Source organism: Protomyctophum bolini, assembly GCF_963924005.1.
Source record: "Protomyctophum bolini genome assembly, chromosome: 17".
Classification (NCBI taxonomy): Eukaryota; Metazoa; Chordata; class Actinopteri; order Myctophiformes; family Myctophidae; genus Protomyctophum; species Protomyctophum bolini.
Window position 1 is genome coordinate 39,613,078 of NC_137878.1, and position 25,555 is coordinate 39,638,632.

The following is a 25,555-nucleotide window of genomic DNA, read 5'->3' on the forward strand; positions in this document are numbered from 1 at the left end:
AAGCGAAATCGTTCTTTATTTTGATTTTTTTGGAGACCTCGCATCGCACGGTCGTGGACCTTTTTTCCGTCTATCGGCCAAGCTACACGGGGCATGTGTTGCGTTTGACGTACGCGCACTGCGCGCACAAAGTATGCGTGCGAAATGCCCCACGGCTATACACCAGATCTGTGGCGCGCGGCAGATTTGTGCGGGACCTTCCGGGAGGATATATATAGATACGCGCGCATGGGGGGCATTATACGCACGTAATTTTTTTTAGAACTGATCCTATTTTTAGAGCACGCGTAGGATGGGTGCAGGTCTTTTTTCCGACAGCATATTGATCCGAAACCTCAATCCTAACCTAACCCTAACCGCAAACACGGGAGCAGCGCATGTCGGACCATCGCTTTTTCGCATCGCAGCGAATGTCCCCCCGCTGCGGAGCGGACCGTTACCCCGTCGGCTAGAATGCTGTCGGAAAAAAGGCCGCCTCCCGCGTAGGATGGCCCGCAGTATCCGTGCGTCTGGTGTAGCTGACATATCTTGACATATATTGGGTCCTATCCAAACGCGCGCGGTAAACGCATTACGCACGCGCGCCAAAATTGCCTGGTGTAGCTTGGCCGTATGAGGGAAATGCCACAGAGCTAGGGACCCCCCCAGGGTGGTACCCCCCAACTTTGGGAACCACTTGGTCTCACAGCCCGTGTGTGGTGGTGTCATGGTGTGTGTATAAAGGTCAGAGGTCACAGGTTCTCCCCGGGCTGGTACTGGGGCTCCGTGGCGGTGAAGTAGTCCTCCAGGAAGGACTGCAGGTACTCGAAGGTGTGCCTCTCGTCCGCCTCGCGCCGCCAGCACTGCAGCATCAGCTCGTGGAGCGAGGCGGGGCAGCCCTGGGCGCACGGCATGCGGTAGCCGCGCTCCACCTGCTCCAACACCTCCCTGTTGTTCATGCCTGGGTGGTGGGGACACACAGAAAGACTTCAGTGTGAATGAATGCATTCGCCATGTGTCCGAAGGAAGTCTGATCCAATCACTTTAAATTTTTCTCCAGTTTAATCCCGAGTTTAAGTTTTGTTGTGTTCAAGATCTGATTTTAGGCATGTTTAATTAAGCCTCCAGGAAAATCCGTGTTGAGGTTCTTAATCCAACTGTTTTTCATTAAAACGTCTTTGTCCTAAAACTGTCCAGTTGGGATTGTGTTGAAGTCCAGCGCATTTTAGGGCTTCAATGCCGTGAGCCATGAAATGTTGAACCAACCTTGTTGTGGTTGTCTTTTTTGCATTGTTAATATTGTATCTGTGTCGTCCCAGCCTAGTACCAATTGTTTTACCCGTTTCTCCGACATATTGTAAACCACATTTTTCACATGTGATTAAATAAATGCAGTTGCTGGTTCTGGCTGTTATTTGTCGTTTAATGTTGGTGGGGTGGGGTGGTGGGGGGTGGTGGGGGGTGGTGGGGGACACACACAAAGGGACAGGACGGTACAGTGAGTAGGGGTGCAACAGTTCATAGCGTCATAGGCACCGACGTCATGTAAGTATGTTGATTGAAATATTTGTTAACAGTTTGCAGAATTACAGTAGGCTATACATTTCAAGCACAACTCCATACAAAGACTGTTAACTGTGAGTGTATACGACCCAATAAAGCATTACACTTGTTTACAAGAGGGTCCACCTTGTTCAATTCATCAAAAGTGAGACTTTAAAGTCTCTTGCTTTAATACCCATTTTTTCGACCAAGCTTTTAATCACAACCCAGTTTAATTTCCAACCTTTTATTTGGAGCACCTCTTAGCATAGTGCCTATTATATTCATATGTACCCACTTGACACTGATGTATTGTTTTTATTTGACTGTATTGCTGTTGCTAAATGTTTTTTATATTTCTTCACTTGTACAGCACTTTGGTCGATGACAAAAATGGGACCCAATGGCCTTGTGGTTAGAGTGAGACAGTAAAAATGGGACCCAATGGCCTTGTGGTTAGAGTGAGACAGTAAAAATGGGACCCAATATGGCCTTGTGGTTAGAGTGAGACAGTAAAAATGGGACCCAATGGCCTTGTGGTTAGAGTGAGACAGTAAAAATGGGACCCAATGGCCTTGTGGTTAGAGTGAGACAGTAAAAATGGGACCCAATGGCCTTGTGGTTAGAGTGAGACAGTAAAAATGGGACCCAATGGCCTTGTGGTTAGAGTGAGACAGTAAAAATGGGACCCAATGGCCTTGTGGTTAGAGTGAGACAGTAAAAATGGGACCCAATGGCCTTGTGGTTAGAGTGAGACAGTAAAAATGGGACCCAATGCCTCCCTGCTTGGCACTCAGCATCAAAGGGTTGGATTGTGGGGTCAAATAAACGAATACTGGATGACTCGCCCCGGTGCTTGCCCGTTTTTCCTCCCGGAATTTTCACCAGTGAGGGGGATAACTTTGTAATAATATGCTATTGGCTTTTTGTATTCTTTTTGGAAAAATATAAAAATATACTCCTGTGGAAAGGCTATATTATTTTACTTATATTGACCCTATAAACAATTTAGTATTATTTAGTATTATGTAAGGTTTTGCCCACTCAAATGGTACCTCGTCAGATAATCCCCACATTATCCTACAACAACTTCTGTGAACAGACTTCACTGTAGTAGCTTTTCATAAATTATATTTGTACTTAGGCTGTCTGTCTGCTGTCATGAAAGTTTATAGTTAGAGAAATTCAAAGACCAGCCGTCTGCTGTCCAGCCTCTCCCACCAACCCCTCACTGGGGAAAGTTCTGGGAGGAAAACAGAAACGGGGAGAGTCATCTTGTTACCAAATAACCCATTCTGAACGGGAACCCATTTTGGTGTTAGCTATTGAAAAATAGCAGATCTACAAGCTCGTAGCGCGCCTAGGTCTGCTATTTTTTGAAAAATCGAAGAACGACTGACATTTTTAGAATCTGATCTCAGGTCAGAATGGGTTAATCAGACCAGTGTGTGTCCAGTGGAAACCTCGTATGAATCTGATCTCAGGTCAGAATGGGTTAAACCAACAAATCAAAATGATTCCCCGAGCGCGGCACGGCTGCAGCTCACCGCTCCAAGAGAGATGGGGTCAAATGCGGAGAACACATTTCACTGCTGTAACCGTACGACTTTGACTTTGATTAGCGGTTAATCATACCGATCGATTTAGTCCATTATAAAAGTTCAATTAGTGTTGATTCCTTTTTTTCAATTTCAATTTTCAACAAAAGCTCATGGAATTTGCTTCTCGTGTTGCCCAAAATTGCAGGCATCTTTTTTTTGTATTCGTTTTGATTACTAGCCGTCTTTTCTGTCTGCTTTAAAATCAATAAAGAGATTTGTAACAAATAAAAAATAATGATACAAATTGTAAGAACATAAATCGCTTAGAAAATAATCGATGGTTGTTTTTGCGGCCCTAAATCAGTGGTTCTCAGCCAGTGGTCCGGGGACCACCGGTGGTCCTTGAGGGGGTTCCAGGTGGTCCCCAGCTAATTGATGGAGAGTTGGTATAACCAAATGGACCCTAATAGATCTTTATTAGATTACGGGGTCCATTTGGTTCCATTTTACACTCTCTTTAAATTATTGTTAAACATCTCCAATAGTTAACCCATCTTGGGCGGGCACCCGTTTTGGTGTTAGCATTAAGCTATGCTTTAGCTATTGAAAAATAGCAGATCTACAAGCTCATAGCGCGCCACCGAGTGGCGCGCTACGAGCTTGTAGGTCTGCTATTTTTTTAAACTGTCAGGATTTAAGACATTTTTAGAATCTGATCTCAGGTCAAAATGCGTTAAAGAACCACCATTCTTCTGTGCGTTAGAATCTGATCTCAGGTCAGAATGGGTTAATTTACAAGAAGTCGACACAATTACAGAATGTAGAATAATTGTTATTGATCTCTCCAACATAAATACAGCATGATGGAAATGTGGACATCATTATTATTACTAGTTTCGGGTCTGCGAGGCTAAACGTCATCAAATGGTGGTCCCTACACAGTGGTGGAAAAAGTACTTAAGTAAAAGTACCAATACTGCAATTTAGAACTACTTAAAAAGTAAGGAATTGAATCAAAAATGTTAATCGCCAAAGTAACTAAAGTAACTAAAGTTGTCAAATATTTGTAGTGAAGTAAAAGTACAAATGTTGGCTCCGAGATGTAGTGGAGTAAGAAGTAAAAGTACTGGAAATTGGAAATACTCAAGTACAAATACCTCAAAATTGTACTTAAGTTCAGTACTTGAGTAAAAGTACCCATACAGTACACTACGACGGTATAAATAATTATATTTAATTATATATTATTATTATTATTATAATTATTAATTATTATGAATTATATAACCCATTTGACCCATCTCTTGGAGCAGGTGAGCCGCAGCCAAGGAGCGGTGAGCTGCAGCCAAGGAGCGGTGAGCTGCAGCCAAGGAGCGGTGAGCTGCAGCCAAGGAGCGGTGAGCTGCAGCCAAGGAGCGGTGAGCTGCAGCCAAGGAGCGGTGAGCTGCAGCCAAGGAGCGGTGAGCTGCAGCCAAGGAGCGGTGAGCTGCAGCCAAGGAGCGGTGAGCTGCAGCCAAGGAGCAGTGAGCTGCAGCCAAGGAGCAGTGAGCTGCAGCCAAGGAGCGGTGAGCTGCAGCCAAGGAGCGGTGAGCTGCAGCCAAGGAGCAGTGAGCTGCAGCCAAGGAGCAGTGAGCTGCAGCCAAGGAGCGGTGAGCTGCAGCCAAGGAGCAGGTGAGCCGCAGCCAAGGAGCGGTGAGCTGCAGCCAAGGAGCAGTGAGCTGCAGCCAAGGAGCGGTGAGCTGCAGCCAAGGAGCAGTGAGCTGCAGCCGCACCGCGCTCGGGAATCATTTGATTAGTAGATTTGACCCCCAATCCAACCCTTTGATGCTGAGGGTCAAGCAGGGAGGCATTGTGTCCCATTTTTACAGTCTTTGGAATGACCCGGCCGGGGATCGAACCCCCGACCTCCCAGTTTTAGGGCGGACACTCTAACCACACAAGGCCACTGTCTGGAGAGAGACAGACAGACAGACAGACAGACAGACAGACAGACAGACAGACAGACAGACAGACAGGCTGGCTGACTGGCTGGCTGACTGACTGACAGACAGACAGACTGCAGGGGGAACACGTGACAGCAGTAGGAGTAGAGAATTAGGGGGGAACAGATGGCGTGCGTGTCAGTGAGTAAACAAAACAAACTTAATCCGTTCGGGACGGGAACGAATGTTTATACTTGAAAAAATAGCAGATCTACAAGCTCACAGCGAGGCACACAGTGCCACGCTACGAGCTTGTAGATCTGCTATTCTTGGGAAAAATCGTGAAAATGTGGCGCAAATCTCTGAATATATAGCGAATGTTTTTAACTCAAATCTTTGCTTCTGCGGGGGGTCCCTGCTGGAACAACATATTTTCAGATGGAGGGGGTCCGTGGCCAAATAATACAGATAATTCTGGGGGTCCTTGACATGAAAAAAAAGGTTTGAGCACCGCTGACATAGAAACATAGGTTTTCTTTTTAGAAAACTGTCATGATTTAGAAGTATTTTTCATTATTAATATTATTTTAAATCGGCCTCAGGTCTAAATGGGTTAAAAGTTTCTCTGCGAAGCGGTACAAAAACCCGCAGGGATTAACCCATTTGGGCCTGACATCAACATTAAAAAACAATCTTTTTAAAATGTATTTCTTTCTGAAAAACCTCATGTTTCTATATCAGTTTGTTCTCAATATTTCATGTCTGTCAAGGACCCCAAAAATTGTATGTAATATGCCTCCGACCCCCATCTGTAAAAATGTTGTTCCAGGGACCCTCCAGAAGAAAAGATTTTAGTTAAAAACTGAAACTCTGAAAGAATTATATTCAAAGATTTGAGGCACATTTTCATGATTTCTTTTTAAAATAGCAGACCTACAAGCTCATAGCGCGGCACTCGGTGCCGCGCTATGAGCTTGTAGATCTGCTATTTTTCAATAGCTAAAGTATAACATAATGCTTTAAAAACACCAAAAGGGGTTCCCGCCCAGAATGGATTAAGACGTTGTGACATAATCCGGAACGCAGGAAGCAAATGAAAAACACTCCTCTCTCTCCCTCTCTCTCCCTCTCTCTCTCTCTCTCTATCTCCCTCTCTCTCTCCCTCTCTCTCTCTCTCCCTCACCCTCTCCTCGCCTCACCAGCTCAGACTGAGGTTCCCAGACGGACGCACGCCAACTGGCACCGCGCCCGCTTCAATGTGTGAATGTGTCGAAAAACTGTCCGCCCCAAAATCCACAACTCACAGATTCCTCATGTTGTTGTTTTTCAAGTGGTGCATGCAGCCACTACCAAGGAACAGCAATGTTCCTGTGTCTGTCCCTGTGTCTGTGTCTGTCTCTGTGTCCGTCCCTATGTCTGTCCCTTTGTCCGTCTCTGTGTCTGTCCCTATGTCCGTCTCTATGTCCGTCCATCCCTGTGTCTGTCCCTGTCCCTGTCTCTGTCCCTGTCCCTGTCTCTGTCTCTGTCCCTGTCCCTGTCCCTGTGTCTGTCTCTGTCCCTGTGTCTGTCCCTGTGTCTGTCCCTATGTCTGTCCCTGTGTCTGTCTCTGTGTCTGTCTCTGTGTCTGTCCCTATGTCTGTCACTATATGTCTGTCCCTATGTCCTATGTCCATCCATCCCTGTGTATGTTTAGGGTACCAGTGGGTCAAAAAGTGATGCTGTTGTGTTAGAAACAGAGAGAGAGAGATAGTGTTGCACTGTTGCCTGCTAATTACAATGTGGAGTGAGAGAGAGAGGGAGAGAGAGAGGGAGAGAGGGAGGGAGAGAGGTGTCTGCTAATTCCTCCACACAGTAACATTTCTCGACCGTTTCGGACGCGGGGCGGCTCGCCGCAACCGGGCCGGCACCCTGCTGAGCGCGTTCCTGTGGGGCCGGAAGTTTCGGGGACTTGAACTCCCCGTTTTCTGCAAGACCTTACTATACACCACATAATCTCCAAAACCGGTGGGTCAAACTGAACAACCAATATGTCAATGTGAAGCTACGTATGATGAGAAAATGATGGCAGTCCCTCAGTCAAATCTAGTCAAATCTAGTCACAATTAGTTGTCCGTTTGTTGTGTATTATGTTTCTTGTACTGTCTGTAAATGTGGTGGTGTTTAAGGGCTTGTATTTGTATGTATGGGCCTCGACCCGAAAAGCCAGTAGACCAGGGGTATTCAATTAGATTAGGCCGGGGGCCACAACTGTAGAATGATTGTGTGTGGGGGGCCGCACTGTGTGCGCGCGAAGCGCGGAAATTTGTGGGTTCTCAAAATGCTTTTTGTGCTCAAACACGAAGATTTATGTATATTTCCGCACATTAATGAGCAGGGTAATATGTCTATACAGGTATATGCCACCTTAGAATAGATGTAGGCCTAGACCTATTTGACAGTGCATAAACAGCATTGCTTTGACATTAACGACCATCAGCTGGACGGACACACACACACACACACACACACACACACACACATTACATAGAGCAGTGATTCCAAAGTGGGGTTCGGGGTCCGGGGACCCCCAGGGTCCTTGAGGCAGTTCCAGGGGGTCCCCAGGGAAATGGTTTGGAATCAAATGGACCCTTATGGGTCTGTAACTCTGAGATTGTACAAATGGAACCAAATGGACCCTAACAGGGTTTATTATTGTGAGACTGATGGCTTCCATTTTCGCAACTTTTCAGGACTAGAAAGCCTGCAGTTTCTATTAGCTTGGATTCTCCATTGATGTCACTGTTGGGTGGGTTTCTGAACTGCCCACAGCCCTCCTATGTGACACAGACAGAGTAGAAAAAAATGTGTCATTTTATCATGATTATTAGTGAGGACCTATTATATGAAGATAGGTTGAAAAGTGGTCCTTTAATGATTACTGTCATTATGGTAATCTCACAATTAATATCACACACACCATACCTGTAACTCTTATTAGCCCTATTATTATTCTAAAAAAACAAAAAGAAAAAAGAAAGTTTTTTTTTTTTTTTTTTCAAAATTCTTCCAGGGGCCACAAGGAGGCGCTCCGCGGGCCACATGTGGCCCGCGGGCCGCCAATTGAATATCCCTGCAGTAGACTCTACTCTACCACAACCAGCGCACAGATGCTCTACTGAGTAGAGCATCTGTGCGCTGGTTGTGGTGGGCCAGTCTCAGTGGGCCAAATTCCGCGAAAATGTCAGGGCCAATTATTCTTTTCTTTTTCTTTCTTGGGTCCAGCCCTGGGGTACATGTATGCAGTGTATATGGGGGGTACAGTATAAGAGTACAGTAACAGTACCTGGGTATGGCACGCGTCCCTTGGTGATGAGCTCGGTGAGCAGGATGCCGAAGCTCCAAACGTCTGACTTGATGGTGAAGCGACCGTACAGCGCAGCCTCCGGAGCGGTCCACTTGATGGGGAACTTAGCGCCTGAAACCATGGCAACCACACACACACACACACACACACACACACATTAGCGTTATGCTATGCTTTATCTATTGAAAAAAAAGAGCAGATCTACAAGCTCGTAGCGCGCCACCGAGTGGCGCGCTACGAGCTTGTAGGTCTGCTATTTTTTGAGGAAAAAAAATCGAAGAACGACGGACATAGAAACATAGCTTTTTCAGAAAACTGTCAGGATTTAGAAGACAATTTTTAGAATCTGATCTCAGGTCAAAATTGGTTTTAAGATGCACTCTTTTCCTTTTCCTGTCTGAATCTGGGCACACACACGCACACACACACGCACGCACGCACACACACACACGCACACGCACACACACACACACACAGAGTGTTTCACCTTGTCTGGCGGTGTACTCGTTGTCTTCGATGAGGCGGGCCAATCCGAAGTCGGCGATCTTACAGACCAGGTTGTCTCCCACCAGGATGTTGGCGGCTCGCAGGTCGCGATGGATGTAGTTCATCCTCTCGATGTAGGCCATGCCCGCTGCGATCTGCAGGCACACACACGCACGGATGCACGGACGCACACACACACACACACACACACACACACACACACTTCAATTCAAAGGGCTCTATTGGCATGAGAAAACATACACCTGACGAAGCTCACGGCGAAACGCGTCGTGCTAATAAATAAGTTTGATGCAGTAAGTTGTCCGTCTCTGTTCCCTGGAGTGTGCAGTCCCTTCCTTGGAAGGTTTTTCTCTTTTTTGATGTCTATGCCTGCTAACTATAGACTTGCACCTCCTACGGGTCTTTTTGGATGTGCAGGAGTCCCTTTTTTTCTCATGAGAAAACATACGTTTACATTGCCAAAGCAGAAAGAACAATACAACAATACAGCAATACAATCAAAACAAAGATTATGTACACGCACACACACACTTCAATATACAGTATAACACTGTTGTTTTTCTCCATATTCTAACTTTGTGTTTTTTCGTAACTTAACGTCCTACTTGATCATACAACATTATATACTACAGCCGCGTCATGCAAAACCATCACAAGCAGCAGAGCTTGTAGATCTGCTGTTTGTAGATCTGCTGTTTTGATGCTTTTGCAATGTAAGGTTTCCACCCCGACAGAGACGATATGTTGCGCATCCCTGCGCGCGTGTGTGTTCGTGCTTGTGTGCGTGTATGTGTGCGTGTGTGTGTGTGTGCGTGTGTGTGTGTGTGCGTGTGGATGTGTGTGTGTGTGTGTGTGTGTGTGTGTGTGTGTGTGTGTGTGTGTGCGTGTGTGTACCTGGGCAGCCATGTCAACCAGCTGAGGGAGTTTCAGGCTCTGACCCTCACCGTCTTTCAGAAAGTCCAGCAAACTCCCTGAAAAAACAAACAAACACCACCCACCGCAGTTATACTCGCAGCGAGGCACGGTATTCTTAAGAAAAATCTTGAAAAGATTAGAAGTACTGCTTTTAGAAGGCATTTGTAGAACGGTGGGAGTCGACACACTAACAGTGGCAACTGGCAAGTAAATAAAACATGCAGTAATCCTGGTCACTAAACTGCCTCCCCCTGGCCAGCCGGGGCGCCTGATGGAGGGGAAAGGAACTGGTTGGAATAACGTGTTCCTTCCACGCGCTACGACGTCCAACCAGGGAAACTCCCCCCTGTCAGGTGTAAAGGAGCAACTTGGACACTCAGGCATGAAGGAAGCATGAGTTCAAGTCCGTTGCTCTCCCCTTGTCCCCCATATATGGGGACTAGGTTGGTCTCCCCTTGTCCCCCATATATGGGGACTAGGTTGGTCTCCCCTTGTCCCCCATATATGGGGACCAGGTTGGTGGAGGGTGTGTAGAGCCCAGGATCACATTAGATGATTGACACAGGGGTGAAAAACGGGTTACAAAATCGTGGGATAAAAAATATATTAAAAAAATAAAAGGTTGTGGAAAGTGGAGTATGCTTTCAGGACAGGTTGCCCCACGGGCATTCAGTCTTCATAATTCTACTGAATTATTATGGGCTATTATTATTTATGAAGAACAATACGCTTCCTTTGCACTGTTCTGTTTTCTCAAAGTGACTTAATAGCCATTCCAGTTATTATAGGACTCAACATTATTTGTTCTCTACAACCCGCAAATTTTACCTGTCATTTTTTATAACGGACTTCATTTTCAGGCAATAATTATGATCTGAGACAATGGGCTGTATACCTGGAGGCGTGATCAATGCCATTTGGCTATTCTGAGTGGCCAAAGAGCATTGATCACGCCTCCAGGTCTTTAGTTTACTCAAGTTAGGGAATAAGACCTGGGACTTAAGACACGCAAAATACAGCCCAATATGTCCAATATTTGAAGCTATGATGAGAAAACGAAAAAAATAAAAAAAACATCCAATGGCAGTCCCTCAGTCAAATGTAGTCACAATTAGTTGTCTGTTTGTTGTGTATCGTTTATGTTGTACTGTCTGTAGATGTGGTGGTGTTTAACCCATTTTGGCTGGGCAGGAACCCCTTTTGGTGTTTTCATTATGCTATGCTTTAGCTATTTTTGAAAAATCGAAGGAGGACTGACATATAGAAACATAGCTTTTTCAGAAAATAATGGACTTCATTTTCGGGCAATAATTATGATCTGAGACAATATGAGTGTCGACCCCTGAATGGGCCTCAGGTCTGAACTTACTGTACTTTTCAGTGATGTGTCTCGGTTGTTAATTCACTGTTTTGTACAGTGTGTTCTCGCTGCCGTTTTTTAGCTATAGCGCATTTTGGTCTTTATTTCTTCCTGTACAGCATGTTGTAAACCTTTATCTATTGAAAAACAGCAGACCTACAAGCTCATAGCGCGGCACCGGGTGCCGCGCTATGAGCTTGTAGGTCTGCTATTTTTTAAAAATAATCGTGAAAAGGTTGAGCACCACTGATTATAGAAATATGTGTTTTTTCATGAAATCTGTCGTGACGTAGAATTGTCCAGGTCTAAATGGGCTCATAATATGTGACTAAATGTGACTGCCATTGGATTTTTTTGAATTTTCATGTCATAGCAGGGAATCATAGCTTCAAATTGACATATTGGTTGTTCAGTTTGACCCACCGGTTTTGGAGATATGGCTTATAGAGTATAATGTCTTGCAGAGAAACAGCGAGTTGAGAAAACAGGCTTGAAAAGGTTCACTTCTGTGGTCTCTAACATTACACCTATAGCTACATGTTTAAGCATTTATTTCATATCTACATGTCTTCTGTGGTCTCTAACATTACACCTATAGCTACATGTTTAAGCATTTATTTCATATCTACATGTCTTCTGTGGTCTCTAACATTACACCTATAGCTACATGTTTAAGCATTTATTTCATATTTACATGTCTTCTGTGGTCTCTAACATTACACCTATAGCTACATGTTTAAGCATTTATTTCATATTTACATGTCTTCTGTGGTCTCTAACATTACACCTATAGCTACATGTTTAAGCATTTATTTCATATTTACATGTCTTCTGTGGTCTCTAACATTACACCTATAGCTACATGTTTAAGCATTTATTTCATATTTACATGTCTTCTGTGGTCTCTAACATTACACCTAGCGACATGTTTAAGCTTTTATTTCATATTTACATGTCTTCTGTGGTCTCTAACATTACACCTATAGCTACATGTTTAAGCATTTATTTCATATTTACATGTCTTCTGTGGTCTCTAACATTACACCTATAGCTACATGTTTAAGCATTTATTTCATATTTACATGTCTTCTGTGGTCTCTAACATTACAAATATAGCTACATGTTTAAGCATTTATTTCATATTTACATGTCTTCTGTGGTCTCTAACATTACACCTATAGCTACATGTTTAAGCATTTATTTCATATTTACATGTCTTCTGTGGTCTCTAACATTACACCTACTGTAGCTACATGTTTAAGCATTTATTTCATAATTACATGTCTTCTGTGGACTCTAACATTACACCTATAGCTACATGTTTAAGCATTTATTTCATATTTGCATGTCTTCTGTGGTCTCTAACATTACACCTATAGCTACATGTTTAAGCATTCATTTCATATTTACATGTCGATTTCAGCTCTGACACTTACTTCAGACATGCTCTAGTATGTGAAGAGTCTGCCTGTGCTATAAACTAAAATAAAAGTTTTTCTCCTCTGGTGAAAAGCTGGAATTTGCGCGATGGCAGTCTCACAGTCGAATCTGGTCACACATAACCCACCTTGGCTCATGAACTCAGTGATGATGTAGATGGGCTCATTAGGAACTTTAGAATCTGATCTCAGGTCAGAATGGGACCATAATACACACCTTGGCTCATGAACTCTGTGATGATGTAGATGGGCTCCTCTGACACCACGGCGTAGAGCTGGACCAGCTTGTCGTGGCGGAGCCTCTTCATGATCTGGGCCTCCTCCAGGAAGGCCTCGGGGGACATGGTGCCGGGCTTCAGGGTCTTCACCGCCACCTTGGTGGTGCCGTTCCACATGCCTGTTGTTGTGGGCGGCACACATAGAGACAGACAGCACAGAGAGAGAGAGAGAGAGGAGTTGGAGATTGGTATAAACCGTACGCACACACCGCCGGTACGGAGGGCGTACGCCGGCATGGGGAGACGATGTGCAGACACACATGCATTGCACGCACACACACACACACACACACACACACACACACACACACACACACACACACACACAGGGGTGCATACGTTGGTTTGGTTAGACCAGAGTAATCTAGTAAGAGAGAGTGGCGACACTATAGCGTTGACTCCCATTGTGTAACAATGGAATGCGTGCTCATTCTATCTCAATGGGATAGTTCCAGCCAATAGGAGCAATGCTTTGTGGCGAGACCAATATTTTGGACCAAACAAATAATCACAAAGAAGAAAAACAAGAAAGAAAGTGTTGTAACCTGCCGTTTTCTTCTTCTTTCTAATTATTTGTTCGGCCCGAAATATTGTGTTTGTTGTCATGATTTGTCACGACAAGAGTTGGCTTCGTACGACGCTTAAAAGGTCTTTAGATAAATACCTTTTGAAATGTCTATGAGGAAAATGAACGGGGAATAATTTCCTGGGCCCAACTAACCGGTTAAAACTCACTCGTGCCTCCCGACATGTGTGGCAGGTTAAAACTAACCCATGGCCGGGTTAAAACTAACCTGTGGCTTCCTGTGAGGTTATAGGTTTAGCGTTGGCTTTTGGGTCTATAAATGCCTGTCGGTCTGTTAGTAAGTCGGAACCAAACACAGGCACCCCCAACACACACACACACACACACACACACACACACTGAAGTACTGAGTGACACATGCAACATGAGTTGTGATGGTGAGCGTGCATGACATGAAACAGGGGAGGGAGGGCGGTAGAGACAATGACAGAGCTCAGTAGCAGACTAGCAGCCAATGGCAGAACTCCGTGGCAGACTAGGAACCAATGACAGAGCTCAGTGGCAGACTAGCAGCCAATGACAGATGCTCAGTGGCAGACTGGCAGCCAATGACAGAGCTCAGTGGCAGACTAGCAGCCAATGACAGAGCTCAGTGGCAGACTAGCAGCCAATGACAGAGCTCAGTGGCAGACTATTACTGAAAAGTAATAGTTTTAGAAATTGGACATACGAGGTTTCCACCCCGACAGAGACGTCGACGACATGGAAACTGACTTCTGACTAAATCAGATTTGAACCGAATTCCGCGGTGGTTTGAAATGGAACTCCAAAATCGGATTTCTAAAGATCTGTTATACGCCACAGAGGCGCCGACACATCGCCGACGTCCGAATACACAAATCCAATCCCATCACTTATTACAGTAACAGTACAGCAAATAACAGAGTATACTGTACGCACAGACAGACAGACAGACAGACAGACAGTCGGCCCTAAAAGATCAGATTTGAGGAAATAAAAATCGGATTTCTCTAGCTGCGGCCTGAACAAAAGTGTTTCACACACACACAGGGAGTTTCTCCTGCATAAGGAGGACGTAACCCATTCTGACCTGAGATCAGATTCTAAAAATGTCTTCTATACATCCTGACAGTTTTCTGAAAAAGCTGTGTTTCTATGTCAGTCGTTCTTCGATTTTTCCAAAAATAGCAGACCTACAAGCTCGAGCTACGAGCTTGTAGATCTGCTATTTTTCAATAGCTAAAGCATAACATGATGCCAACACCAAAAAGGGGTTCCCACCCAAAATGGCTTAATAATAGGAACCACTTGATATAATAGCATCCACGTGGTCCAGAGGGAGGTCCAGTTGGAGGCCTGCCGGGCCTGAGTGGACTGGCTGAAACCCAGCTGGACGGAACCGGACGGTCTGGACCTCAGGATCGGGGCCCGCACGGGGAGAGAGGAATAGATCATTTTTAAGATTAAACTCCGATGAGGCATTTATGAAACGGCTTTATTATATTAGAGAGAGAGAGAGCGGGGCCTCTTAGTTACCGAGAGAGAGAGCTTTCAAAAAGATTATAATGAAGGGGCTCGATGGAGACGGATTAAAAACAAATTGCCGGGAGTAAAAGATTGAACGAGTTTCTGTCTTGTTAGGGAATAATAATAATAATAATAATAGGGGATTAGTTTGTCTTCCTTTAGAAGAATAGTCTCCACTACGGTGTAGACTAATAAGGATCTTTATTAAACGATAAACAGAACTATGCACGCAGAGGCAGAAGACTGCGTATCCTCTACATGGACGACAACGACTATAACTAAGGTCAGCCATGCAGAGGCATCGAGGAGCGCTGCTATAGAGCACCCAGGTCTGATGTCACTGCCACTAGAGGCCGCTATCGTCCTGGATCACAGGAGTTAAGGCTCATACATAGTCTTGGATTTCCGGTGGTGAGGTGACCACCGAACTACAACATGACCTCACCACCGGAGCGGTGGTCACCTCACCACCGGAGCGGTGGCTGTCACCTCACCACCGGAGCGGTGGCGGTCACCTCACCACCGGAGCGGTGGTTGTCACCTCACCACCGGAGCGGTGGTTGTCACCTCACCACCGGAGCGGTGGTCACCTCACCACCGGAGCGGTGGTTGTCACCTCACCACCGGAGCGGTGGTCACCTCACCACCGGAGCGGTGGTTGTCACCTCACCACCGGAGCGGTGGTTGTCACCTCCCCACCGGAGCGGTGGTCACCTCCCCACCGGAGCGGTGGTCACTCCTCACCACCGGAAAACCGAAAATCCAGACTATGAATAGGCCTTTACTTTTTTCCTATTGAAAATTCCCAACAACAACAACAGCGAGCAACAGACAATTTGTTGGAGCGGACATGTAGGGACAAGGACCGACATGTAGAGGACATGTAAGGACACGGACCGGAAGGGCTCACAGACTGGACTGGACAGACACAAAACAAGGACACCGCCCGCCCGTCCCGGCCGGGGCGGGTACGGGTACGGGTGGTCTTTCTCCACAGGGTGTCTTTCTCTCCGTCGTGTGGTCTCCTCACCCAGGAAGACGTCCCCGAAACAGCCGTGGCCCAGCTTTTTCTGGAGGGTGAGCCTCTCGCGGGCCACCTCCCACGCGTCCCTGCCCAGACCCAGGGTCAACGGGGTGGCGTTGAGGCACGGGGACGTCAGGTAGTAACACAGGCCGTCATTATACTCTATGGGGGAGGGGGGATGGGGGGGGGGGGGGAGGAGGGAGGGGTGGGGGAGGGGTGGGTGGAGGGAGGGAGTGATGGATGGAGAGAGTGAGGGAGGGAGGGATGGAGAGGAGGAGGAGGATGAGAGGAGAGGAGGATGAGATGAGGATGAGGCATGCACATGCACTATGACCCAGAGTGGGGTGGGGGGGGGTGGAGTGGATTGGTTTGGGGGAGGAGCCGGGGAACGCAATTAAGGCTGCACACCTGGATACTATATAAACACACAACATGTGTGCGAGTGACTGACTGACTGTGCGTGTTCGCGTACGCACGCATGCTTGATAATATATTGTGCCAAATTCTTGGTTCCATAATTATGTTCATCCTTAGATAATGGAATACCGGTATATGCATATATATATGTGTGTGTGTGTGTGTGTCTCTATATAGCCCTACGGCATACGCCCTAAGCCGATCTACAAGCTCACATGGTGGGGGAGTGGCAGAGGGGAGCCAAGTGGTCGAGGTGTCGTTGAGATAGACATCGAACCTCTAATTGCTCCCGATGAGCTGCAGCTTGGTGGTGAATGTGGGAAGTGAGGACGCTGGTGGTGTCGACTGTTCACCGCTTCACCTCCAGATGTATTAATTATGGACTGTTGTAAAGCACGTAGTAGTAGTGCTAAAAAATGAAATCCATTATTATTATTATCATTAATAAAGTGCTTTTGGATAAAGGCACCGTTTAGTACATGCTGCCTGCAACACGTTGTGAGCTTGTAGATCGACAAGTTTCCTTTCCTACATATTTGTTTTCCCTCCCTATCACGTTCTCCAGGTGCGCGTGGTGCATGCGTCCCCCCCTCCCCATCCCTCCCCTCCCCCCCACAGCCCACCCCCCTCCCCCTCCCCCTCCCCTCCCCTACCCATCCAGACTTCTCCGAACTGGCCGTTGCCCAGCTTCTTAGTGAGCTGCAGGGACTCTCTGGGGATCTCCCACACGTCCTTGGTCTTCACCGATAGGTCGGTCAGCTTAGGCATGCCCCGCCTACAGCTGCCAATCAAGCGGCAACACAGTCCTGCGGCTCTCTCTGTGTGGGTGGGTGTGGGTGGGGGGGAGGGGGGAGAGAGAGAGGAGAGAGAGAGAGAGAGAGAGGAGAGAGGAGAGAGAGGAGAGAGAGTGGAGAGAGAGAGGAGAGAGAGAGAGAGAAAGAGAGAGAGGAGAGAGTGCATGGAGAGAGCGAAAGGAGAAACAGACAGACAGACAGACAGACAGACAGACAGACAGACAGACAGACAGACAGACAGACAGACAGACAGACAGACAGACAGACAGACAGACAGACAGACAGACAAAAGGGAAGGAGGAAGACAGACAGAAATGTGCGACAGAGAGATAAAGAGAGAGAGAGAGAGAGAGAGAGAGAGAGAGAGACAGAGAGACAAACTGCTTAGGCTCCACAAACAAGTAAACAGACATCTGAAGCAATGCGCGCGCACACACACACACACACACACAGACACAGTGACACACAAACACACACACACACACACACACACACACACACACACTCTCTCCCGCTCAAAAACAGAGTAATTATTAGCTGCAGTCTAAAATGCGAGCATGGCACAGGAACAAGCGTGTCTCCAGACACCACTGGGCATCAGCACACACACACACACACACACACCCACACCCACACCCACACACACACACACACACACACACACACACACATCACTGGGCATTAGCCTGGTAATAACCCAGCGTGGCACAGAGACAGCTTCATGCCACACAGACACATCAAGGAGGAAGGGGGGGGGGGGGTTTAACCCATTCTGACCTGAGATCAGATTCTAAAAATGTTCTTCTACATCCTGACAGTTTTCTGAAAAAGCTATGTTTCTATGTCAGTCGACTTTTCAAAAATATCAGACCTACAAGCTTGTGGCGCGCTACGAGCTTGTAGAAAATGTTGCATCAAATCTTTGAATATATATATATTATTACAGAGTGAACATTTTAACTCAAATCTTTGCTTCTGGAGAGGGGGTCCCCTGGAACAACATATTTTCAGATGGGGGCCAATTACATAACATTTTTGGGGTCTTTGAAATGAAATATTGAGCACCACTGATACAGAAACATGAGGTTTTTTCAGAAAACCGTCAGGATTTAGAAGACTTTTTTTTTTAATGTCGACGTCAGGCCTAAATGGGTTAGATATAGTGTAGATATAGATACACACAGTTATTATATTATTAATAGTTATTATTATTAGATATAGTGTAGTAGTGGTGGCTGGGGGGCGGGGCACACCAGATAAACACACACAGTTATCATATTATTAATTATCCTGTGGGTTTGTTGCAGTAAAAAGTCTGGGCACTGCAACGTGCATGCTGTACCCACAGCAGCCACCAGAGGGTGTGAGAGGCGCAGGTAGATGACAGGAGGAAATACATATTATATGCATACAGGGTGTGAACTGACGTCAGCTCTGATTGATTGATTAATTGATTGATTGATTGATTGATTAACAATTTGCAGAATTACAGTACATTTCAAGCACAAACTCAATACAATAAACTGTTAAACATGTGAGTGGACGACACCATGAACATAAAGCATTATTGCACTTGTTTACAAGAGGGTCCACCTTGTTCAATTCATCATAACATTTAGGTCGCATTCTCACCAGAGAGCTTTGCTGCGATTAAAACGAATCCTGCTGCGCATTTTCAGAAAGTGCGCTTCGTTTGGCAGGTGTGAAGGCTCTTTCGAATCCTAATGCGCAACAAAGAACCGCATTTTACTCCGAGCAAAAACGGGGGTTTCGCTTCGCTTCCAATCGCGCTTGACTACGATTCGGTGCAGGTGTGAATGCAATCCGCAGCAAATACAGGAAATGAAGCAAACATACGTCAGGCGGGTGAGGAGCTGAACACAGTTGGAGACGGAGAAGGCATATTTTACGCAGCGCAAAGATGTCCCGTTACCGTGGATAGACGTGGTCGAATGAGGAGAGTGGAGACTGAAGCCCTGATCGAAATGAGGACGAGTACATTAATCAATTGCTTAAGAAAACACAAACACTGCAGTGCAGTGTAATAGTATTATAGCCTACAGAATATTCTGTCTGTCTGTGCGTGCCGTAAACATGGAGTGCTGTCACTGTGTGGGGACTAGTGGGGAGTAGGAACTTTCATCTCGATAAACTTGTAAACATTTTGCGCTGCTGTCTGTTATATCAGTGCGCTCAGCGCTGTGCCTCCATGCCCAAAAGAACAGTGCGTGCGTGGCTGCGTGCTTATAGTGAGAGAGCGAGAGAGGGGGGGGCAGTCCCAGACCGTCGGCACGACACATAATGCACGTTATGAGTATAATTATCACCATAGATTTATCATTTCACTGTGTAGGCTAGTTTATGAATGTAACACATTGATAAAGGTCCCCCCTGCTGCGTTTCCAATTGCTGCGGATCATGACAGTGTGAAGGCAAACCGTAGCCAATTAAATATGCAAGAATCCTATTTCTCCTCCCATACGCATTCGAGTCTACCGAAGTATTAGGTGAGAATGCGACCTTAGAGACGTACAAATATACATTTCTATATTAGCCAAAAACAGGAAATCATCATAGGAGGAGGTAAAAAGCAGGGAAAAAAACATATACAGTGAGGGGAATTTAATGACATTTCTATCTCTGGGACCCCCCAATTTATATTGTAAAAATCAATGTATTCAGTGCACGAAATGGAACCAAATTTGGTTCCATTTACTCCAAATGATATGTTCATGACGTTTAGAAGATTTAGAACACTTTCCTGGGGGTCTTTATATCAGTTTAATCAGTGTGGGAAGTGGAGAGATTGCAATTTATATTAGTGGGGTGATTTATGCCGATGCGGAAGTGTGTGTGTGTGTGTGTGTGTGTGTGCGTGCACACAGTGTACAGTATGTGTGCTGCCACCACTGTGCGTGCGTGCGTGTGTGGGTGTGTGCGTGTGTGCATGCGTGCGCGCGTGCGTGCTTGTGTGTGTGTGTGCGTGCGCGTGTGCGCTAGGCGTTACCTGTATAGTGCTCCACCAGCTGTTGCACCGTGTCGAACTGCGAGCGCGTGGTGATGTAATATCCTCCGTTGTCCAACTTCCTGATCTTGTAATGTTTGACGTGGTCGCCTTTCACATCGTCCCAGTCCCGGATGGACAGAGAGTAGGCACCTGGACGGGAGAGAGACATAGAGAGAGAGAGAGAGAGAGAGAGAGAGAGAGAGAGAGAGAGAGAGAGAGAGAGAGTTTGAATTAGTAATGGGAGATTAATCAGCAAACACTTACACAATTTTTTTTAGTTTTTAGATTAATCGGCATCGGTTCGATTAATCAATCAGACCGATGGTCTGTCTTTACTGATAAACAAGCCCAAAGTAACAGCTTGAACAGATCTACAAGCTCTATTGTTAGGTATACATACAGTATATAAGTAATATGATGACCATAGATATGCTCCCAATCCCTCCCAATGTATGAATGAATGAACCATTGTAAAGCAATTTGAGAACTTGGAAAAGCGCTATAAAAATGCAATTAAAAAAAAAAGAGAAAATGCAACTCATTATGCTCACACACGGACGTGCTCACAGATAAGAGTGACAAACTTATGTTCCATTTCACTACAGTACGTCTTTTGATTTGATTTGATTAATTTGATATATTATTCATGATACAATTCATATAGGAGAGCAGTACAGAATTATGAAGATTGCACAAAAAGACTGAGGACTTATTATTTCCATTGTGATCCAAATAAATACATAAATAGTTAAAGGGCGTTTAAAGTGTTCCTGGTCTATAAACTGCCTCCCTCTGGCCAGCCGGGGCGCCTGATGGAGGGGAAAGGAACTGGTTGGAATAACGTGTTCCTTCCACGCGCTACGTCCAATCAGGGAAACTCCCCCCTGTCAGGTGTAAAAGGAGCAACTTGGACACTCAGGCATGAAGGAAGCATGAGTTCAAGTCCGTTGCTCTCCCCTTGTCCCCCATATATGGGGACTAGGTTGGCGGAGGGTGTGTAGAGCCCAGGATCACATTAGATGATTGACACAGGGGTGAAAAATGGGTTACAAAAATCGTGGGATAAAAAATATATATTAAAAAAAAAAAAAGTGTTCTTGAAGTCTTATATAGGATCGAACAAACTTCCATCGTGTGTGTGTGTGTGTGTGTGTGTGTGTGTGTGTGTGTGTGTGTGCATGTGATGTGCGTGTGTGTGTGTGCGTGTGTGTGTGTGTGTGTGTGTGCGTGTGTGCGTGCGTTCCCGCTCACCCTTGGTGGTCTCGCTCTCTCGTATGAGGAAGGTCCCTCGCTGGTTGCCGGTACCCAGCAGCTGTCTCTCCGCGTCCTTACGGCCCATCTTCCCGAAATACCACCTGTTGCCATGACAACCCACGACGACAACATTGTGTTATACTTTAGCTATTGAAAAATAGCAAGATCTACAAGCAGATCTACGAGCTTGTAGATCTGCTACCTAACTTGTAGGTCTGCTTAATTTTATTTTATCGTGGTTATATTTCAGTTTTAAACTCAAATCTTTGCTTCTGGGGTTGGGGTCCCTGGAACAACATATTTTCAGATGGGGGCCAATTACATATAATGTTTGGGGTCCTTGACATGAAATATTGAGAACCACTGATATAGAAACATGAGGTTTTTCAGAAAAAAATACATTTTAAAAAGTTTTTTTTTTTTTTTCGACGTCAGGCCTACATGGGTTAATGTATTTATGAGTTCACATAAATATCATTATACATTGTAATAAGTAACCGGAATGCTCCCCCTAACACAACGTTTTTTCCACGTTCCGCTCACCCAAACCCAGAGGAATCAATTTACTGAAATCAAGCTTATAGGAATATAGTTTAGGGTTTACGGATAGTTTTACGGTTTAAGTTTAAGCTCTACAAATTATAACATATTACTATGAATCACTGTCACCCGCTGAAAAAACATTTGTTTCCCATAAAAACAAATGACACTTTTCCTTTACACCGTTTTTTTCTACACGCCCCTTTGTGTGTGTGTGTGTGTGTGTGCGCATGTGTGCACTCACTCTTCAGCCTGTATGGAGTCGACAGGAGCCACATAGTTGGAAGGGATGTATCCTGAGTTCCCGGTGTCCAGAGATCTCGCCTCCCACCAATCACCCTCTCTGTTACAAACACAGTGAAATATAGCGTTATTATTATCCTATAGTTGGAAGGGATGTATCCTGAGTTCCCGGTGTCCAGAGATCTCGCCTCCCACCAATCACCCTCTCTGTTACAAACACAGTGAAATATAGCGTTATTATTATCCTATAGTTGGAAGGGATGTATCCTGAGTTCCCGGTGTCCAGAGACCTCGCCTCCCACCAATCACCCTCTCTGTTACAAACACAGTGAAATATAGTGTTATTATCCTATAGTTGGAAGGGATGTATCCTGAGTTCCCGGTGTCCATGATGCTGTAGTATGTGTTAAGGATGGATAACCGTGATTTTATGATTTTGATTGTGATTATGATTTTATGATTACACTAGGAGGAAGATTTATTAAAAAAAAGAAAAAGTGTACAGAAAGTGTTAAATTATGTTTTTATGCGGCCACACCCACCAGTTCATTAAGAATACCTGGTTTTCATTTTAGCACCAAAAACACCAAAAACATGCAGTAATCCTGGTCTCTAAACTGCCTCCCCCTGGCCAGCCGGGGCGCCTGATGGAGGGGAAAGGAACTGGTTGGAATAACGTGTTCCTTCCACACGCTACGCTACGTCCAACCAGGGAAACTCCCCCCTGTCAGGTGTAAAGGAGCAACTTGGACACTCAGGCATGAAGGAAGCATGAGTTCAAGTCTGTTGGTCTCCCCTTGTCCCCCATATATGGGGACTAGGTTGCTCTCCCCTTGTCCCCCATATATGGGGACCAGGTTGGTGGAGGGTGTGTAGAGCCCAGGATCACATTAGATGATTGACACAGGGGTGAAAAATGGGTTACAAAATCATGGGATAATAAAAAATGTTATAAATAAAAAAATAAAAAAAGTTAGAATATGGAGATAGGAGGTTTCTTCCCTGACGACAGTGCCGATACAGATTATCTCTATCCATCGTTACCATGACAGCAAGAAACACAGAGAGAGAGAGAGAGAGAGAGAGAGAGAGAGAGAGAGAGAGAGAGAGCTGTCGGAGATCTCAGAGGAGACGTGCGTGCGTCCGTCTGCACGTGCGTTTGTGTGTGTGTGTACTGTACGTGCGTGCATGCACGCATGTCCGTGTGTACTTGCGTGCGTGTCCGTATGGGGGTCCATGTGTGTGTGTGTGTGTGTCCATGTGTGTGTGCGTGTCCATGTGTATGTGTGTGCGTGTCCATGTGTGTGTGTGTGTGTGCGTGTCCATGTGTATGTGTGTGCGTGTCCATGTGCGTGTGTGTGTGTGTGTGTGTGTCCATGTGTGTGTGTGTGTGTGTGTCCATGTGTGTGTCTGTGCGTGTTCATGTGTGTGTGTGTGTGTGTGTGTGTGCGTGTCCATGTGTGTGTGTGTGTGTGTCCATGTGTGTGTGTGTGCGTGTCCATGTGTGTGTGTGTGCGTGTCCATGTGTGTCCATGTGTGTGTGTGTGTGCGTGTCCATGTGTGTGTGTGTGCGTGTACTGACGTGTTGTTGATGATGTGGAACTTCTCTCCCTTCTGGAAGGTGAGGTCGTCTTCAGTGCGAGCGTCATAGTCGTACAGAGCTATGAAGAGAGTCACTCCCCCACCTGGAGACGCACGCACGCACACACACACACACACACACACACACACACACACACACACACACACACACACACACACACACACACACACACACACACACACACACACACACACACACACACACACACACACACACACACACACACACACACACACACACACACACACACACACACACACACACACACACACACACACACACACACACACACACACACACACACACGTCTGCTTTTAGATCCGACAGAATTACGCAGTATATAAAGAGATTGACAGTATATGCTATGTCCAAAGAACATCAATAATCTGTACAGTACACTGTCTGAGAGACTACAAACTATTTCATAAAGTCTTCTTTGAAAATGTGGCTCACACTGCGTCACAGTTACACTATTGAACAATAATGCGTATCTGCCCCCCGGGGCGTATCTGCCCCCCGGGGCGTATCTGCGTATATAAACATAGAGTTAAAGGTCTCTCTTACTGGTGATGCCCCCCGGGGCGTTGTATCTGCCCCCCGGGGCGTATCTGCGTATAGAGTTAAAGAGGTCTCTTACTGGTGATGCCCCCGGGGCGTTGTATCTGCGCGGCGCTGTTGAAGCTGGGCGTGCAGGAGAAGGCCTTGTTGAAGTCGGGGATGATCTGGGTCGGGTCGGGGCCGTAGCGGGGCGGGCTCAGGGCCACGGACACGCCCCCGTCCGCGCTGCTATTGGACAGGAGGTCGCCGCTGGCCCCGCCCCCGCCCAGCCCCGCGCCGATCAGCGACGACGACGGCGGCGACGACGCAGCCGCTGCCTTGTTGGCGGCTTTCTTCTTCTGCTGCTTGCAACAGCAACACCCCATGGTCACACTCTGTAACAACACCCCATAGTGGTCACACTCTGTATACGCACATAACCATTATATGTTGAGTGCATGCTTTGATGGTTACAGTTTTATAATCAGTTTTGATGAGTAAACCTTTGTGGACATCTTCTCAGTGCCATTCAGGATGGAAAATTAAATCCATTTTGATTTGGGGAGAAGTAGTTTCATAAGGGGCTGGTATGAAGTACTTGATATAAAGAGAACATGTTCAGTTCACTAGTCTACACTCTACTCTACACCTGCCTTCATTTCATCTGATTGTCTGTCTGGCAGGCACTTAACAAGCGATCGTTAACTGTGTCTGTTAGAGAGACTGGCAGAGAAGAGTGGCTTTGCTCAACTTGATTTATACTTATATTCTCCACTCTGATGAAGGTAGATGTTCGATATATCATGCAGCCTTACTTATTAGCCTATATTTTAACTATTAAAATTTTTCGATTATGAAATATTAAATCGATTTCGATTTTGGGGACGGCAACACATAATCGGAAAATCGATTAATCGCGGCATCCCTAGTTGAAACGTTGTGTGTTGGAGAGGTAAATAAAACCATCTGAAATGGTTCATTTATTATTGTGTGTGGCTGTTCTCTCAGATCCACCGCCGCCGCCGCGAGACTCTCATTTCATCTGGAGAGTCGCCGGGCGTTCTGCTCTCAATCAACCACCACGAGAAGAACACAAGAGGTCATCATTACAGCAGAGCTGCCCCTTCACTCAGTGGATGACGGATGATAGGAGGAGGAGGAGAGAACATAGAATCTGGCTCACCTCACCTGGATGTCTTCCTCTGTCAGATCATCTGTCGGTCAGCATCGCCACTG

General features: G+C 45.9%; 1 protein-coding gene across 3 annotated transcripts; it reads right to left on the reverse strand.

Annotated features, from left to right (window-relative positions):
• Positions 1-590: 590 nt before the first annotated feature.
• yrk (Yes-related kinase) lies at positions 591-25,555 on the reverse strand. Of its 3 annotated transcripts, none has more exons than XM_080787637.1 (12): positions 25,503-25,555; positions 24,420-24,714; positions 23,762-23,864; positions 22,181-22,279; positions 21,394-21,497; positions 20,143-20,292; positions 15,931-16,086; positions 12,766-12,945; positions 9,729-9,805; positions 8,815-8,968; positions 8,307-8,438; positions 591-940 (listed from the first exon to the last, which is right to left on the reverse strand). In XM_080787637.1, the coding sequence occupies exons 2-12, from the start codon at positions 24,703-24,705 to the stop codon at positions 732-734; spliced, it is 1,650 nt and encodes a 549-aa protein (XP_080643763.1). In that variant the 5' UTR covers positions 24,706-24,714; positions 25,503-25,555; the 3' UTR covers positions 591-731. The 3 variants fall into 3 exon arrangements, with proteins under 3 accessions (XP_080643763.1, XP_080643761.1, XP_080643762.1); XM_080787635.1 differs by lacking the exon at positions 15,931-16,086 and adding an exon at positions 16,995-17,159; XM_080787636.1 differs by lacking the exon at positions 15,931-16,086 and adding an exon at positions 16,995-17,159 and having other exon boundaries at positions 25,508-25,553.